The following is a 19,070-nucleotide window of genomic DNA, read 5'->3' as shown; positions in this document are numbered from 1 at the left end:
TAAAATAATGATCACAGAACTCAACAGCATTTTATTCAAGTTACAGGTGGAAATAGGCATTATCTGGTATGGTACCTTAAATTATTAACTAGTACGTTGTTTTCAACACAGCACATATAGGCCTAATTTGAATGAATATTTACTGAAGCTAAAAAACAGCCTACCTGGTGTTGTGGGTTTACCCTTAGGTTCAAGTTGCACATGTGTTCCTTTGACTGGCTCTGCTTTGGACTGAACTGGTTGAGGCAAAGTTGACTTCGCTGTTTGTGTACCCTCTTCAATTTTCTGAGGGCTGCAGGGATTCTCTGCTGGCTGTTGTTGTACTTCAGATTCTTTAGAATGGGGAGCAGTGACTCTTGAAGATTGCGTTAAAAAATTATTTAGATCCTTAATGAGGGAAAAAGAAAAAAATAAAAGATGAGACTTACGTTCTTATTCTCTCAAGAGGAAAAAGAATGAAAGCACTCTGCATAGCATCTAATACACCCACTCCTTCAACAAAAGAAAAAGTCAAGAAGAAGTGTTAAGCTTTTAGTACTTCTTTTTATCCAGTATTTCAAATTGTTTCATCATTCCAGATGCTCTTGCCAGCTATTTCAAATATTATCTCACATTTCCTTAAACAAGAATGCACATGGCAGATATTGTCATTGCAGAAATTGCATAATTTGATCAATAAGTGTCTGGTACTACTTATTTCATTCTGATTGAGTCTTCGTACAGCAGTAACATTCACAATTTCAGTAAATCAACTATAAGAAGTTACAGAGTGAAACCCAGTATCTCTGTGACAAGCCCCCCTTCTGATGGGCAAGACCAGCAATCAAGTACATTGACATCAACAAAACACATAACTACTCTCATCTTTAAGTCGCAGTAAAAGGAATTCTAAGCTGTTTCAGATCTGCTATTAAAAAAAAAGCATGTGGGATTGCAATAAAGCAAAAACTGTAAATAGACTAAGACTGCTTACACCAAATCTTTAAATTCAGATTAAACAGTTATGTGCTAACATTTGCCTGCCCCAAAACAATACTCAAATCAATTTTTAATCATCAACTATATTAGACACTCACCGCTCTCTTTGAGTTTGCTGGTTTATTAATAGAAGCCTCAACAAGCCTTTGAGAACAGGATGCAGCTTCCTGCTTTACACTGCTACTATTGATTCTAGCAGATGCTCCACTTGTAGTGGACAATTTGGATAAACAAGTAGTGCCAGGCTGTTCTTGTGCATTGTTTTGCTTTGCAGATGGATGACTTAGGTCATCTTCCCAGGAACCAATTGTAGCAGCAAGGTTAGCTAAACGGCCTCTTCTCCCAATAGGGGTTTCGCTTGCCAGGGCATTGGATGTCTGCTTAGGTGGAGAAACAGACAGGTCTTTTGACTGGAGAGGAGACAGAGGAACACATTCAGAGGGATCTGGAAAAAAAGGAAACACATTTATTTTGCTAATAAATTATATTGAGATACAGCTGTACCTTTTACATTATACTATATATTGAGATTCTCAACAATCAGCTGTTTCTGCCATCAACAGAATCAAACTACTAGCCCTGGAGGCTTTGAGACTAAGGAAATTAAACATTTTTAATCAAGCAGTTTACTAATTTTTGGTCAGTGTTGTGAAGAGCAAGGCACGAGAGTCGTAGAGAAAAGTTTAAAATTAAGCTGTAGATAACAGCTTCAATATTTTAGGCCTGCCCTAGTATTGCCTTAGAATTCTTTAACAAAACATTAATCTTCCCACACACAACATTATCTTCTTCTAGCCAACATAATCATCAATGCAAACACAGAGACACCAATGATGCTTAGCAAGTGAAACATACCCTCACTATCCCAGCAGCGCCGTTGTTCTGCCAACTTCTGCATTCGTGTTTTGACTGACACTGAAAGGGCCGCAGGAGTTTCTGACTTGGTGTTTGGTTTTACTTTCTCAAGAGGCTGAACCAACAAAGCTCTGTTAGAAGCATTTTCGTGTGATTCTGAAGTCATCTGAGGAGAATCATGGCTTGTGGAACTTGAAGGAGCTGGCTGTACATTCTCTGAACTAGAAGCTTGAGTCTCTATATCATTAGGGCAGAGTCTTTTTGATGGTGATGGCTTTGTATCTGGTTTTACTGGATAGGTCAGAGTGTTCAAACAAATTAGTATTCAAACAATCTGAAATATTTTCCAACAACATAAAATTGTAGTACAAATAAAGCTATGATTTATGAATGCACTGATATGCTTGCCAAAAAAATGCCCTTCCCAAATCTACCAAGCACAAGGTACTCTCTCTGACATTATGCAATTATTTCTAAATAGCTTAAATGACTTGGCACATCTGCTCTCAGGTCTAGCTAAACATGAGCTAGTCCTAGCAGCCAAATAACTGCATCCATCACTGTTTAGTTTAAGAGACCTGCTCAGTGTTTTCACTTTCCCTTTGGGAAAAAAAGGACTGGTATCAAAACAATCTTTATTAAACATGCCACTAAATACCTTCATCACAGGGAAGAGGTGCCTGGTTACCAGTTTCTGCCAAAGGCTCTCTGGCCCTCTTGGTCTGCATTGTGGGTCTCGCCCCCGTCTTCGGCCGTTCTGCCATTTTCCTCTGCAGGTTCTCTCGCCTGGCACGGGTTCTCTCAAGGAGTTTCTGAGTGGTCAATAAGTCACGTGTTACCAGACATTGCAGTGTGTTAACTGGTAACAGCTCAGAGTAAAAGATGACAGAATTCTGTGTAGCATAGATAGCCAGTAGGTTCCAAATTTCAGTCATTAAATCAACTATTGTCTCCAACTAGCTTGGTGCTGAAAGAAAATCAGGCTAAAGAGACATGAGCAGTGACAAAATTAAATAAGAGGGGCTCCTATAGACCCCAAAGTCATCAGAAATGTTTGAAAGTAATTTTTTTTTTGTCCTGAATCATCACGTGACAGTCTTGATCTGTCAAGCCTTGATAGCAGGGTTTTCTGACACATTGCTAAAGCATCTGGTCAAGTCACCTGACTGGCACTAGCCCTCTAACAAAATAAACAACATTGAGGCAATTGTCAAGAGGTCATAAAAAAGTTCAACAAATAAAAGCGTGGCTGTCAATATTAAAAAAAAAAATCCTATTACACCTAAATCAAAAAGTGAATTTCTGCCTCAAGCTTAAATTTTAAGAATAGACTGATATTATACCTAGCTATATTATTGTAAATAGCTTGTTTATTAACATATCTCCATAGAGAAAAACATACAAAGAGATATCAATCAAGCTATATAACATTCTTTTTCATTTCCTTCTCATTGGAAATTTGAGTACCCTGATTATATTCCATATAAAATAGCTGTTTTAGCAAATGTTTCACACTAGTACAAAGTGATTCCTTACAGTACTCAGGTTTAAAATAGGTTCTGGTTTGTTGGTTTTAAATACAGCATTTTTAAGTCATTATCATTCAGTTTAATCACATCTAAAGGATACTTAATGACTCTTTTGATACAGGCTTTAAGGTTGAGACAAGAAATTGTGCAATTGAACTAATTGCCTTTAAAGGGAAGCATATAAACTGCACTTGTTTGGTGGTACATAAATTATTCTGAGAACTGTGCCAGCCATTATCTGTCCTGTTGCACAGCAATTAAATACACATTTCACATTTTTAACTGTCTAAGGCTGAAGTCTTAAACAATGTTCTATTGTAGGGCAACACAGGACAAATAGAATGTCAATCTCAACAGTTTTTTTGTGGAAACAAATCTCAGCTTTGCTAACTTTCACAGAAGAGGAGGAATTTGGAAAAAAAAAACCCAAAACCAAAATGCATAAATGCCTTTAATGCAGGTTCCATGCTAGTTGTGTCCACAAGGCAACTTTCCTTATTTCCAAAATGCAAAGAGAGAGATTCAAAGCACATGTAGTACCCACATTTAAAAAATCCTAAAGGTAATTAACAGCTTCTTGCAAAAAGTTGAATATGTCTTACACCAGTATTCCTACAGTTCTATTTAAATAGAGGCATATTCCTTTCTGTTTTGTTAGTTGAGCAAAATAGAGTTTCAGTTGTTACATATAAGATGTCACTTCCCAAGAATGCACGCCTCTGTTGTTCAGCTCCAGCTCCTATTGGCTTCTTGCATCTCAAATTTTCCATTCAACTGCCATAATTCCAACGGTGCTGTTACACACGATGAGTAAGCCACACTCCACAACTTGAGGCTTACTTTCTAAGTTCATCAACGAGGTATTTTCCACAAGTACATTCTACAACTGTTCTGATGACAAAGTTTCAGAGTATCATAGAAGTTTAAAATCCTAGAATATATTGAGTTGGAAGGGACCCACTAGAAGTCCAGCTCCTGACCCTGCACAGAACAGCCCCAAGAATCATACAGCGTGTGTGAGACCATCACCTATTTTATTACATCAAGGAATCTGAGGACTACAAAGTCCTCAGATTAAGTGGATTAATGATTACAAAAGCACTTTCTAAAAATCAGAAAAAAACTTTCCTACCTCAAATGTTAATGGGCAGTTTTTCAAAAGTATGTTTTAAAGTACACATTAGAGAAGATACTTAGGCCCATATATAATCATATATGACTATGCTCTTAAACAAGAATTTGTTCTAACTGCTGCTTTACTAGCAGAAGGGAGCAATTGAAGGAACAGTTAACTTCAGACCTCATATTTGCAAATCTTCCCCAAACAACTGCATCACTTATTTCTCTTTGCTCATCCTCCATGCTAGGAAATCATCCTTGCCTCTATGAATGGTAAAAACTACATCAAAGTACAAAATAACCTAGACTATTTCTAACATCCCATAGTAACAAACATAAACACTTTTGTGCAAGAAAGTTGAGTTATAAAATCAGCTATGAATGCAAAGTCACAAATAGTATGTTTGTTGTGATCCTGAGAAAGTACCCACTGTACCATCTCCTCAGTGCACTCTGTATTAATAATTTGGTTGCGATTCAGAAGGTTATCGCCTTTTTTTTTGCAAGATTAACCAAAAGAAACATTATTTCAGAACTGTTTTGAAAGCATTCCACTGAATCTTATGCCAACATTTATTTGAGCTTAAATTCATTAGACACAGACAAAATTTGCCACTGCAAAGTGATCAGAAGACACTGAATTAACAGTATGCTTTGTCCAGTTAAGGCTCAAATTATTACATTTTACATAATCAACACTTACAGTGCCTCACCAGGTCCCTGCAAGTAACAGAGTATGGTAATGTGTAGACAAAGATTATTTTAAAGCAGTTAACCTACAGGAAGGTTATATAAAAAGGAAAAAAAAATAGCAACACAAACCACAGAACATAAATACTTAAAAATATGCGGTAAAATTTCTTTTCACAGAAATTTGGGAAAAGTTACTAAACTTCAATACTAGGACACTAATACTGGTCAGAATTTACGCAACAGTGGAATGTCGTCCACAGCAGAAATATTCTTGATAAGGTGACTTTTTATGCACTCTGCAATACTGGCTAACACTTGAATGAAGTTTACTCTGGGGAGTGGCCTCATTATTGGTCATTTTCAAAGTATTTCAAAATCAGCTATGTACAAGAAGGGCGTGTACAGGTTGGAATATCTCCCAGCATGCAAAACCATTTTAAAGTTGATTCAGTAGTCTGTACTTGAAGTTTATTTAAGACGAGCTGGATCATGTCACTCACTACCAATTAAGGAAGGAGGTTTTAGATGTTTAGACTTAGCAAGACTTTACATGGTGATAGGGTAGAACCGCCTTAGCATAACACATTTAGTAAATCTGTTCAGATCAACACCTTACGTTCATTTTTTTAAAATCAGGTCTGTGCAGTTACCTGTTCTGGGCACTCAAATTATCTAAAGAATGTCAGTTTGATAAACAGACTGTTTACAAGGGGAGGAGAGAGTATTTAATCAGTGTGTCTGATTTTAATTTTTTTTTCAATTAGTTCAGGTTTTATTTACACAGGCTGTGGATTGAAGGCCCTTTTTACTATTACATTTCTCAAAGCAGTCACAAGACAGCTTTAAAACTACACCTCTAACATGAAATCAGAGTACAGCATAGCATCTTTAAGAAACTTTCAACCTTCATACAGATTCAAGGCAGTCAAGTCTTCATTTCATTACAGTTTTGCTTCTGCAAAACTTAAGTACACAGCTAATTCACTCTAACAACTAACAGCCCTTTTTTTTTTTTTTTTAAAAAAAAAAAAGGAACTGGGCCTGCCAAAGAAAGTGACCAATCGCAGGTGGCAATCGTGCCAAATAGGATGCATTTTTTTTTATCAGATGGTCTCCTCTTTGGACAGACTTATGATTCGACCTTTAGGTAAAGCAGGCACAGTGTCAACAGCGCTCCCGTCCGCTGCCGGGGTCCCTTCCGTCCCCCTCATCTGCCAGACGCGCATGGAAGACAAACTCCCGGCTTGGGAAAGAGCCTCTCCTCCGCAAACCCTTGCGCCAAGGACCCGTGCTCTGTCCTCTCCCGGCAGGATCTGACACAACCCGGGCGGCTCCAGGAGCGGAGGCACCCGCAGGAGCAAGGATCCAGGGGCGGGGCGGCGAGGGTCACCCCGCTACAGAGCATTTAAAGAGGGTCGCTGCAAGCCCGCAAATCCCCCGGCGAACGGGGACGAGGGTGGCTGACAGGGCTCAGCCAAGAGCAACTATCCCGTCTCAAGAGCGCGGCGCAAGGAGCAGCTCCTTCCCTTCAGACCCCAACCGGCCCCTTCCCTGCCCAGGGTCCCCGACACTGACAACTCGCCGGCTGCGCCCCCTCCCCAGCTGACGACCCGGGCGTGCTGGGCCAGACCGACCCCTCACCTCGGTGAACGGGTCCATCGCTGTGCCGGTGCCGGTGCCCGCGCAGGGTCCGCTCGCCAGGGCCGCCACGAGCGGCCGAACCTCCACCCCAACCGCTGCCGGGATTTGAATTTCAGCGCCAGCCGCGCGCAGGCACCACGGGAAGAGGGGGCGGTGCCCGCACGCGGGCGCTGATTGACAGGAGCGCCGCCCAATCCGGCAGCAGCGCGCGCGCTCGCCCAGGGAAACTGAGGGGCCTGGCGGCGGCCCGGGAGCGGGAGCCCGCGTTCCCGGCCTGGGAACGTCGGCTGGGTTCGTGTAGGCACCGCGGGTTCTGCGTGTGACGCTCTCTGCGGCCCTGCCGCCCAGGGCTTCCTTGTGTTGTGTGCCCGGAGTCCACCCCGCCATGGCTGCCCTGTCACAGAATTCGTTCGGAAAATACCTCTGAGATCAGGGAGTCCCAACCTGTGGGGGAACAACATTGCCAACCATGCCGTGGCAGTGAGTGCCACGTCCAGTCTTTAACACCTCCAGGGATGGTGCCTCTGCCACCTCCGCGGACTGCACATTCCAATGGCTAGTCACTTCTTCTGTGAAAAAATTCATCCTAATATCCAGCCTAAGCCTCCCCTGGCACAGCTTAAAGGCTATGTCCTCTTGTCCTTCCCGCTCATCCTCACTGACAGCCCCTCTTAAAATTAAGATGCTTTTACCTCCTTTACAGGCAGGTAGTGCAATAGTGCCTGGTTGGTCACACATCTTGCTGCAGCTTCTCAGTAGGAATGTGCCCTGACCCTTTTTCACTGGAAGATTAATTTTTCACCTGGCATTGACATGACAGCAGAAAACATTATTTTTGTGACACAGTAAATGCACAGTAAATGCAGCTGTGAAATGTGTGGATCCTTTTCATGATTCTTGAGTATCTCCTCATGCTACAGCCTAGCATGAAGTGGGTCTCATGAAACCTCACCCACCACTTCCTACAGCTGTCCCCTGCACCATTTCACTTTTCTCAGTGAATGTGGAATTAGCAGAGACCCACTGGTTGCTGAGGTTCACTCCTTGCTATCCATGCACCACCCCAAACACCCTTCACATACATGTTTTCAGTATAATATAGCTTGTCCTTTTCATATCTGCTATTCCCATTGGGAGGCTACTATAGGCTTGCCTGCCCAAATGAATAAGTCTTGTCAATTTTCCTGTCTGTCCAAACATACTGGCACCTCTTTAGACCTTTTTGCTCCTATGCAAATAGTGTTCATTACCTTGCATGAATGCTCTTCTTCACTAGTGCTGTGCTTCTTGCCTCTTCGATTATTTGTAGGCAGCAGTCTTCTTTCAGCCTTTATCTTGCTTTGCTAAACAAACCAACACTCTTCTAATTGTCCCTCATTAAAAAAATCTTTCCAGTGTCTTATTTGCAAACACTATGGCATCAGCATTCAGCAGAATCTAAAAATACAATATCAAATAATATTTTTCTGAAGAAATGGTCAAGATTGGACACTCTGGCAAACAAACATCTCTGCACTGTTCTCAGATAAACGTGGGTTGGAGCAGTCTGAGGTCCAGCATCAGAACTTGCTCACACACCAGGCAGAAAATTAGGACTTATCAGATGGGACTTGTCACTCATTCATAATCTATGAACCAGTCTGTTCAGTGGTTAGAAAGAACAGACTTTATTTCCTTCAAGAGAAACTAGGTTTAGCTATCACTGGTGAACAACAGAAAAATTCCTTTAATGGAGCAGTAGAGAATGCAGGAAAACCCCAGAAGACAAAATAGCCAATATGGAGCTCAAAGTCATTGGCAGAAAATTGAGAGAATTACCATTAAGTCCTTTCTTTTCCCTGCCATCCCAAAGGAAGAAAAGTCATGTACAATTTGAACCCTTTAAATATTACAGAATTACTGCAATCTAAACATGCTTTCTGCTTTACTTGTGGGTCTGTGAGATTTATATGGTGCAGCTCCATCTGTCCTTGGTGCATTTGGAAAATGTGGCTCCATCCATTGCTGGTGTCTTTCAAATGACACAGCATAGCACGTGATGCTCAGCCTGGGGGCCAACAGAACGGGGGTGGCTGCAGTGTTAGTGTATGTAAGGATGTGTAAATAATACTGACATATGCTAATTACTATTATTAAAAAGAGGAAAATCATGATTCTTAATCTGTGCAATAAATTTCTTGTAAAATGTGTATTCTGAAAAGCAAAATGGAGATTCCTAGGAGTGTATAACTGCTTAAATCAATGCAGTATATATGTGACAAATGTCCTTCCCTTTTGCTCTCTAAAGAGCCACTAATTTCTTCATATTTTTGATCCAGATTCATCAAGGTCCTGCTAGAAATAAATAGAATACTTAGTTTGTCATCTTGTCAAGGAATTATATCTGTCTTCCAGGAACCAGTGGATAGTGAATATATCTTATCCTTTTACCACTCTAAGGAGCCAAAGAAAGTCAATCCTTTTCAGGAAATGTGATATAAAAATGAGGCCTGTTGTCTGCATAGTGGTGGGGGTACAGCTTTTAGCAATGGAATTTTCAGTTGGCATTATATTTTTCTTAATAAATAAGTAAAACTATTTCTGCAGCAACTTATGGGAAGAAAAATCAACTGGTCTTTCACAGTGTGAAGGCACAAAGAATAAGAGAGGGAGAGAAAAGAATGCCATGTGAAACCAGCAGAACAATGAGCCAGCTCTGCCTGTTTAACAGCTTTATATTTTATGCCAGACTTTTGGATTCAAAAATTATGACTCACACCCTTCACTGTCTCCTCCCCTCACATGATGTGGTTTAAGATGTCTTCTTGCCAGGCATAAGCTAATGAAAAGAAATTCTTTCTGTAACAATAAATAACACAATACAAAGCAGTGGGGGAACAGTTTTTGCTGGCTTGCAGTTTTCATGGGAGTTGAGAACTTAGGCACTGGAACTAGTCATTTTTCTCTTAACATGGCAAGTAGAACATCTTTACTTTCCCAGGTTTTCCTTCAAAAAGTTTTAAAGCATAATGACTGTTTTCAGGGGTGCATTTTCAGAAGGTTATCAATGCACTAGCACTTTTTAATAAGACTGGAGCACTTTTTAACTAATAAGGAGAACACTTGTCAAAGTGTTTTATATCTTTGGCTTCCTTACAATATCAATACAATCAGAAATGTAAAATATTGACATTGAAAATGCTAATCCCACTGTAGTCCACTGTGTAGCTCCATTATGTAATATTTCCTAAAACTTACTTTATGCTGAGAAACTGAGTTCATAATTCTGATTCCAAAGGAAAAATTAACAAAGTGCTTCCTTGATGCACAGAAAAATCCTGTCAATTAGATAAAATCACTACTTTCCGTCTTGTAATTTCCTTTTATTCATTGTTTAATAACTCAAAAGTCGATGCTCACCCATCTAGCACTTGCAAGCAGATTCAATTTGTAGCATGGAAATTAGAATACAGTAGAGTAGTATTCCTTGTAGTGTAGATTTCCTTTCAAAAGGTGTTTTTTACCAGAAAAAATCCACTGGCTAACACTTGAATGAAGTTTACTCTGGGGAGTGGCCTCACAGTTGGTCATTTCCAAAGCATTTCAAAGTCAGCTGGAGAGCTGTCATTATTCTGAAAGCCATTTCCCACCTAGTAGTAGGATTTCAGGGGAATCCACAGAGAGGAGAAGCAAATGTATGGCCTAGCACATGACAGTATGCAGCATAATTTCTGGGGTATAGTTCCAATTGGAATAAATTCTTCCCCATGACTTCAGACAAAGAGGGAAGAATAACCTTGGGGAAGAGACAAGGTGACAGCCCTTTCAGAGCTTCTTGAGGTTATCTCCTTCCCCTAGCCCACCTTCTTTTTTGCCTGCTTTGGATCCTGGAGCATGTATGGCACAGGTCTGACTCTCAGTGTTTTGGCTATGTCTAAGTTGAAGTCATGCTGTAGGAAATTCCTCTCTTCCCAGCCCCCCCAGCAAGACCCTTGTAATAAGGGATTCCTGCACTACACAAGAGCAACAAGAATATAATATCCATCCTTTCAGTGATTCTGAAATTAAGAGCAAATTGTGCCCTCAGATCCTCTTGAATATCCTAGTATGCCAGAGAGCTGGCCTGGAAAAAGGTAATTTCACCTCCAAACAGTGAATAGAAGGGCAGATCTGTAATCTGGCAAAACGTTGCTGTTTGGATTAATCTATATTTTCTATTACAAATGTTACATAATCAAAAACATTTTGATGGGCAGCATTTAGGATATGTTCTCTAAGCCAAGCCAAAGGTGATTATACTGCTTTTGTCAGCTCCTATGATAATCACAGAGGCAATTTAGACTGACATTATCCAGTAAAGGAATATATTTATGGCAGGAACAAGACAGGTTTCGTGAGCGAGTAACCCAACATGTGACATGGATTTAAATTAGCAATGCTCAGAGCACAGGTCTCTCTTCTAGTAGTCCGAATGGGAAACACATAACCAGCTCACCCAGACTAAAACAATGAGAGACCCCTTAGCCATTACAGTGTAACTTTTACCTGGGACTTTGTTTTCTGTTACCAAAAGGATTAATTCATTACTCTGCCTTGACAAGTGTAGTTGGGGGGAAAATCCTTAAAGTGGATGCTTTTTGGGAGAAAATATTACAGAAGCTCTCTTATGAGGAGCAACTGAAGGAAAAAATCTCACAGAAATCAAAGCTGGAGGGAAGAACAAGGAACATTATAGGTTAATGGCTGGACTCAATGATCTTAGTGGTATTTTTTCAACCTTAATGATTCTATGATTATGGGGATAAAGAACTAAAACAAGATGAGTGAAAAATGACAGACAACAAGGGAGGATAACAAAGAAACGGGAAAAGAAAGAAGATACATTAAAATGGAGAAGTAGTGAAACAAGGAATGAGATAAAAATCATATTTCATTAACAGCAAAAGACAGTTGTCAAGTGGACTCAGTTTCAGAAAAAGATTTCTGGGTGGTTGAACTCTACTTTTTTACAAGGCTGTGGGAGTTAAGAAATGTTTGCATTTCATGTATTCTCAAAAGATTTATTGTCTTCAGTCAGTATAATATTGCATTTGTATCACTAAATCACAGAAAGTTTCTCAGGGCTGTTCATTTATGTCTCCTAACTGATTTACACAGGAGAAGGAGAATTAGACTCCTTTCTTTTGTGTCTCAAGGTAAAATACCCCCTTTTCTTTCTTTATGTATATGGTACAGATGTACCATTTGCTGATATAAAAATTCTGAAATTAAGCAAAGGGCATGAGAGTACTTAAGTGCTGCTATGTTAATTTAGACGAGGATATCACTCTCAGGTACTGAGACTTGCTTGCAACTACAACATAGTGCAAATGGAGTAATCACATAATCATATTAGCAATTTCACCAGCCAAATTGTATTGCATTTTTTGTTTTTGAATTTTTTTCTGAACAATGGAAAAATTAGGACATTCTTGTTGAGAAACCATTTTTCACTAACAAAAAAAAATTGTATCAGCTCTAGCTTTTTTTTCAAAGACTCAGGAGGCTCTAAGCTTAACAGGTGATAATTTTCTGACCTCTTGCCATCATATTATAAATAAATAAATGAAACTACAGAACACACATAAAATAATTTATTTCTAAGGAAGGCCAAGAATGTTACCTACGAAATCACCTGGAAGTTTTTAAAACCAAAATAGGTGCTTCAAATTAAATGTAGTCTAGATGCTTTGCTAAATAGGGAAAGGATATGATAAGGATACAAAATGGGTTTTACGTGAGTTCACGGTAGTTTTTTTCACTTTCTATGTCAGTTCTTTAGAAAAAAACAGCCATACAGTATAATGAAATCCTTTCTGCAGAAGTAGCTTATTTACACTAGAGGGTGCTACTTGGACAGGATTTTCAGCTGCTCAGTGTCTTGCTTTGGAGATCCCTTTTTCAACATTTGGGGAAAATGCACATCTGAAATAAGAAACAGATGTTTCTTATGGGACAAATTCTACTGAAATATAAATAAACATAACTCAAATTTTATTTTACACACACATACCCAAAAGGGACACTGGTCCCTTATGTCATCTCAGCTTCAGTACAAACTACATATATAATTACACTGAGGATGTGTTAGAGATGAGTAAATATCCTTAATATTTCAATCTGCTTCTGCTTAACAAACTGCTATGACACAGAAAAGAGACTAACTAAAGGAATATAAAAATAAGACCATGGATTTTGTTAATGAGAAGGACAGAAGCATCTGACAGAGTAAAACCTAAATTAGCAGTCTATAGTACAAACAATAGTGTTACTGAATGCCTGGGTGTGATATGACAAAGGCAAAGGGAATGGAAATGGCCAAGAGGTTATTTTAAACAATTCTTCTTTAATTCTTCCCATAGTGATGAGAAATGAGAGAACTCTGAATGTGTCTCTCTACATCTCCAGGGCCTTTGGCTGCCTCAAGTCAGAGCCCACATGGAGATGGTGCAGATCTTGGGCCATGAAGATAGCTGCTGCTCCCTAGCAGCTGTTTGCAAGCAGGTTGGTATGGGCAGCTTATCTTCTTATATGCCTAATCCAAAATCTCTTTTGAACTTGGCAGGTCTGTAATAAGGTAAGACAGTGTTTTCCCTGCTCTGTCCCCATCTCAGAGACGCTACAGCTCCAACTCTAGGACTCCACTAACACCATGATGAAGAGGTAGCTAGGGAATCTCCAAAACGAGCCAGGAGGTGGAGGTGAATAAAGTCTGAAAATACCTGTGGTTTGGTTTACTCTTTTCCCCAACACTACTGAACACTTTCCAGTGGCTGAATTTGTCACTGATACCACTTGGTATCAGTGTTATTCCTCACAGAGTAAATAAAATAGCCTCAGCTGTTTTATAGCCCCATTTAACCTCACAAATTATGTGGGAATCTGCAAAGTAAAGCTCAGTAGCAGTGCTAGGCATGTACTTGGAAACTAGAAAAAGAGAGTGAGTTTATACTTTGGGTTCTGCCCCTCACTGAGTCAGTGTTTCTCTTTGAAAACAGGTTATACCAGAAGACCACCTTCTCCAGGCCAGGAAAAGTCCCTTCTGCTCTACAGATCCTGTCCTAACTGTGAGAATTTGGATGTCCCACGAAATGAAATTATTTGATGAAGAAGTACATCATCACTCTTTCCACAGCTATTGCATCACTGTCCCCTAATGTTAGCTGTGATGGGTCTCCTGCTCCCAGCACTGGAGCTCCTGCTGCAGGAGGGTGCTGGACCCAGCATGTAGGTGAGAGATGCCTCCAAAACTCCATGTACTCACACTTACTACTGCACAAGTAGTAAGTTTGTTTCTTGTAAAAATCTGCTAAGGAGATGTTTTGTGTTTTTTTGATATCCCCTTCTCATTTTATAAGTCTGTTGTATAGCTTGGACTAGCAAAAAATAGGGGATCAAATAAAGTGGAAAAGGGAAAGATAAGGAAATGAATGACAATAGACAGAGGAACATTGGGCTTTTTTTTCAGGTTGGTTAAGAAATAAGTGAACTGCTCATCCGAGAAGCCAAAAAGATGATGCACTACTAGGAAAACTTTGGTTTTCAACTGAATTATCCCAGCACCACAAAAGAGTTGACCAACTTCAAAAGGCAAAAAGTACAATGTATAACAGATTGTCATTTTTTGGGGCCTCTGGTTTAACCCCAGCCAGCAGCCAAGCCCCATGCAGCTGGTCACTCACTCCCCCACCAACGGGATCACGGAGAGAATGGGAAATACAAAAGCTAGAAAAACTTGTGGGTTGAGATAAAGACAGCTTGATAGAAAATCCAAAAGCTGCATGCACAAGCAAAGCAAAGCAAAGGATTAATTCAGTGCTTCCCATAGGCAGGCAGGTGTTCAGCCATCTCCAGCAGAGCAGGGCCCCATCACACACAGAAGTGACTTGGGAAGACAAACACCATCACTCCACACATCCCTCTTTTCCTCCTTCTTCCCCCCACTTTATATACTGAGCATGATGTCACATGGTCTGGAATGTCCCTTTGGTCAGTGTGAGTCACCTTTCCTGGTTCCATCTCCTCCTAATCTCCCATGCACTTCCTGGCCAGCATGGCAGTAGGAAACACAGAAAAGGTCTTGGCTCTGTGTGAGCCCAGCTCAGCAATAAGAAAACCACTCTATATTATCAACCATGTGTTCACCACAAATCCAAAACACAGCCCCACACCAGCCACCGTGAAGAAAATTAACTCTACCCCAGCCAGAACCAGCACAGGGCAGATTCTCTTGTGCTGCCTCACCTGGTATTTGTGTTGCCACAGCAAGGCACCTGTGATTCATCTGCTGGTGTTTGCAGTTCAGCAGGCAGCTTGTGCTTGGCTGCTTGCCAGTTCTGCCTGCCAGTCCTGCCTGCAACTGCCAAAGGCAACACCCTGCCTTTCTGAGAAGGACCCCTATAGTGACAAGATATTGCTGCACAAGTGGGCAGATGGTTAGAGGAGGAAAGGTCAAGAGGGGTGAGTTGGTCCATCAGTCCACACTGAAAGAGGTGAATGCTTTACTGTGACTATTATATTTTTATAACCCACTTCTCTGCCATAGGAAAGCAGCCTCTTTTTCATTAATAGGTATAAGTGCAATTGTGAGTGTACAATAAATGTCTTAGATTTCTTTCCTCATATAATGGCAGACAACAGTCAGACACACTCATAGGTTCACATCACAAGGATCTTACATTGCTTTCACTTCTCTAGTCTTTACTGCAAGGTTTGCCTATGTTTTGTTTGCCCTTGTTGCATTGAGTGTATGGTTTTGAGCTTCCTTAGCATAAAGTGTGTACAAATTCAGTGGATAAATCAGTCTGAATACTAGAGCTGTATCAAGTTGTGCATCTTAAAATAGCAGTCCCATTGAATAAGTCTAGGAGTAAGCAGCTCCCATAAGCATGTGCTGCATTTGCTGGGTACTAGGAGTGTAGGACCCAGATGGAATCAGAAGGCAATGTCGGACATTTCTGAAGGAGCTTCTAGAAAGAATATGTCTGAAAGGATGGTCAGTTGGAGTCACCTGGTCAGTGAAATTGTTTGGTCAGGAGATACTCAGCCAGCTGAGAGTCATTAAGCAGGGAGGAAAGGCTGACCTTGCCACTCTGAAGGGCCTGAAGCTGTGCCAAATTATGCAGAGTTAGTTAAGGATTCTCGTTCTCAGCTTTCATAGTTCATCAGTGATTCTTTGTTGTCATAGAGAAGTGGTGGAAAGATAGTGTGAATATGAGAGAGGAACCAAATAAAACCAATGTTAAAACAAGTGTGTATATATATATATATTTAAAATCCAAATGCAGATACATGCATATATATTTATATATGCATCTATATGTATGTGCATTTATATATGTGTGTATGTGTTGGAATGTGTGTAGATATATATTTATATCTATTTATATATGCATCTATATGTATGTGCATTTATATATGTGTGTATGTGTCGGAATTTTGCAGTGTTAGCTTCTGACAGATACAGAGATCAATAAAATGTGTCACTGCTCTTCCAGACTGTACACATTGCAGAGCTTGTTGATGCTAATGTTTTTATAAAGATACTCCTCTGTGTGCAAGACACTGCAGTATTTTTGACTAAGTGACTATGACATTGCCTCTGAAGACATGACCAGGTCAATCTGAAAGTATCTGTGAAAGTAATGTTACGTTAAAGTTGAAATACAAGATGCATGTCACCTTTAATTCTGGCTCTTAACCATGAGTATAGATCCATTTGGACTGTGGAACTGTGTCATTTAAGCTGTATTCCACAGTGTTGTTCATCTAAACATCACAATTTGTCCCTATGTTCCCTCATCTTGCTACAATGTGATCAGTGCCAGCTGCACTGATAGCCTCCAGAAATTTTTTCATGACAGGGTAGCTTGTCTTTTCCCCTGCTGTCTTTCCAGACAGACTTACAAGCTAAGATGTCTTTAAGGTCAGAACTGCTAGAGGTACACTGTATATATATATGTTAAAATAATTATAAAATTATATATGTGTATGTGTGTGTGTGTGTGTAGCATTTTTGTACTGAGATGCTCAGTAATGTTTTTCTCAACTGCCTTTTCCATGTTATGCTTTTAATCAACAAATGTGACAAATCTTGCTTGGAGATGAAGCAGAAAGCTGGGACAGGTGGCCTTTTAGCATCCCTCCTCTGTGCCTTCTGCTGCTATTGCTTTTGGCATCCTCTTGCAACAGCCAGGAGCTAGTATGACCTAAAAAAACCTTCATGCCATCCTGCAAATGAAAAGGCTAGTGGGGAAAGAGAAAAAAACAAAGTGGAAGCAGCAGATTCAGGGGTGACTGACTACCCAAGCACACAGGGAAAAGGGACTCGTGGACACCAGGGAGAAGCAGACAGGAGATGAGAGAGATGGAGAGAAGGCATCCACTGGATGGAGCAAGGAGAGGAGGCAGATGTGTAAAATACACAAAAATAGCTGGATAGTTATTGATTTCATTGCTATGGCATCTAAGTATATATAAAATAGCATCTCTAGAAGGAGAATTAGGGTCTATGCAGCTAAACCACTGGGAAGTTTCATTAAAATGGTACATTGACTTTATATTTTAGCAGTTGTCTATCATTTCTTTATCAGCTGTGCTAATTATTAGTAGTGCTTGAACAGATTCACTGTTTTTTGGGTTTTTTTCCTGTAACTGCCATGTATCAGAAGCAAACTCTAACTAATTAGGGGTAGCTTTGTCTCTCTAAATTTAAAAATGTTTATTCAGTTCCTGCAATTTGAGATTTGGAGACAAGCCTGCAAGTTCCAGATGCTACATTGTTAGCAAAATAGTTTAGAGGGTATTTTAGGTTAAACTTGGACATGTTGACAGAGCATATATCTTTTCGGATCTTCAAAGAATTTAAGTTAAAAGAGACATCAAATTTGTCAGCTAGGTAGAAGTGTGTTTCAGCACTGGCTCCTCATTAGCCAACTGAGAAAAATGACACCTCAGTCTTTTCATAACCGGTCTTAAGAGTACCTAGGTTTGACTGTGTGTGAGGCATTAGAAAATACAATTAAAACATTTGCTTTAAACTCTTGTTTTTGTTTTTTTAATAATTGCCTGTGAAGACTGATATGAAAGCAGACAGAGCTCTCTGAGCAGTATTTACTCAGTCTTGTGATTGCATACTTGCAAGTATGTATGTCTGTCTAAGAAGGATTCATGAAACTCAGTAAAACTTCCAGGTAAGAGGCAGAAAGGGATTCTCTGAAGTATCAACAAGCTGTGTTCTGTAGAATTTCCTCCACTGCTCCCTGATGATACAGCCAGGTCTTATTGGACAGTGCTATGGAGGGAATCTCTTTGTAGAGCACATTGCAGATATGAATTTATTGATAAGATGGAATGTGGCAGATATTTAAGATACTCAGCTAAAGCTCCACACAACTTCCCAGCTCTCCTCTCCCTGGGAGAACACTACACTCCCATAATCTATGTTAAGCACTATTGTGCTGGTAAGTCACTTTCAATTAAATTGCTCTCGCCAATAAATGTGGACCATTTAAGAAAAGCGAACACATTATTAACACAGTAAAATGTATCGAGGTGTAACCTGACTTCAGTAGTCCCCTTAAGTCTTCATGAAAAGTATGAAACCTTCCTACACCATGCCTACATTAATGCGTTACACAACCGTGATTGCTAAGATAAAATAACTTGTTCCTATTTGATGTTCAATTTTAAAACGCACAGATTGTATTTCAAGGAGTGAACGGTTTCACAAGCAAAGCAACAGATTGCACAACAAGTAAGGCGACAGGAGGGTGTCGCCTTCTGCTTTAAATTCTATTTACTACTTATCGGTGTGTGATAACCATCAGTTACAGCCCTAAACCGTTGCCCTGATGCAATTCTTCCATTCTCCTTACATGGGACATTACCAAGCACGAGACCCGTCTCCCAGGGTGGCACATATCCTGCTGAGCACCCTTGTCCCATGCAGTCCTTCCTCTGCCTGCCACAGATCCAGTAGAAAATTACCAATCACACCAATTATTACCAATTGCAGCGATGATGATGGTAGCTGATGATTATCAGAGGACTGCAGCACTGGTCTCTGCGTGAGCTATGCTCGCTAGATTCCTGCAAATGATGACACTAAAGCCTCGCCTATGCTGCTGATGCCTGGGACCAGCCGTGCCGGTAGGATACAGCGGGCTGATGTTCCCGGGTGGCGTCGGTGGGGTGGCACTCCGGGACACAGACTACTGCACTACAGATCCCAGGGTG

The 19,070-nt window shown here is 40.3% G+C and overlaps 1 protein-coding gene across 3 annotated transcripts in view; it reads right to left on the bottom strand.

The window, feature by feature from the left end:
* The window catches only part of ANLN (anillin, actin binding protein), a 40,470-nt gene extending 33,558 nt beyond the window's left edge, over positions 1 to 6,912 (bottom strand). Inside the window, exons 1-5 of one of the 3 annotated variants that reach the window (XM_053975508.1) lie at positions 6,816 to 6,912; positions 2,492 to 2,645; positions 1,834 to 2,124; positions 1,077 to 1,423; positions 165 to 387 (exon numbers count right to left, since the gene is read on the bottom strand). In XM_053975508.1, the coding sequence (XP_053831483.1) occupies positions 165 to 387; positions 1,077 to 1,423; positions 1,834 to 2,124; positions 2,492 to 2,645; positions 6,816 to 6,833 (1,033 nt within the window). In that variant the 5' untranslated portion in view covers positions 6,834 to 6,912. Of the gene's footprint in view, positions 1 to 164; positions 388 to 1,076; positions 1,424 to 1,833; positions 2,125 to 2,491; positions 2,863 to 6,815 lie in introns of those variants that run through there. The other 2 variants (XM_053975516.1, XM_053975499.1) reach the window with 2 other exon arrangements.
* Positions 6,913 to 19,070: the final 12,158 nt, after the last annotated feature.

This window comes from Vidua macroura, chromosome 1, assembly GCF_024509145.1.
Source record: "Vidua macroura isolate BioBank_ID:100142 chromosome 1, ASM2450914v1, whole genome shotgun sequence".
NCBI lineage: Eukaryota > Metazoa > Chordata > Aves > Passeriformes > Viduidae > Vidua > Vidua macroura.
This window is presented reverse-complemented; position numbering and strand designations above follow the sequence as displayed.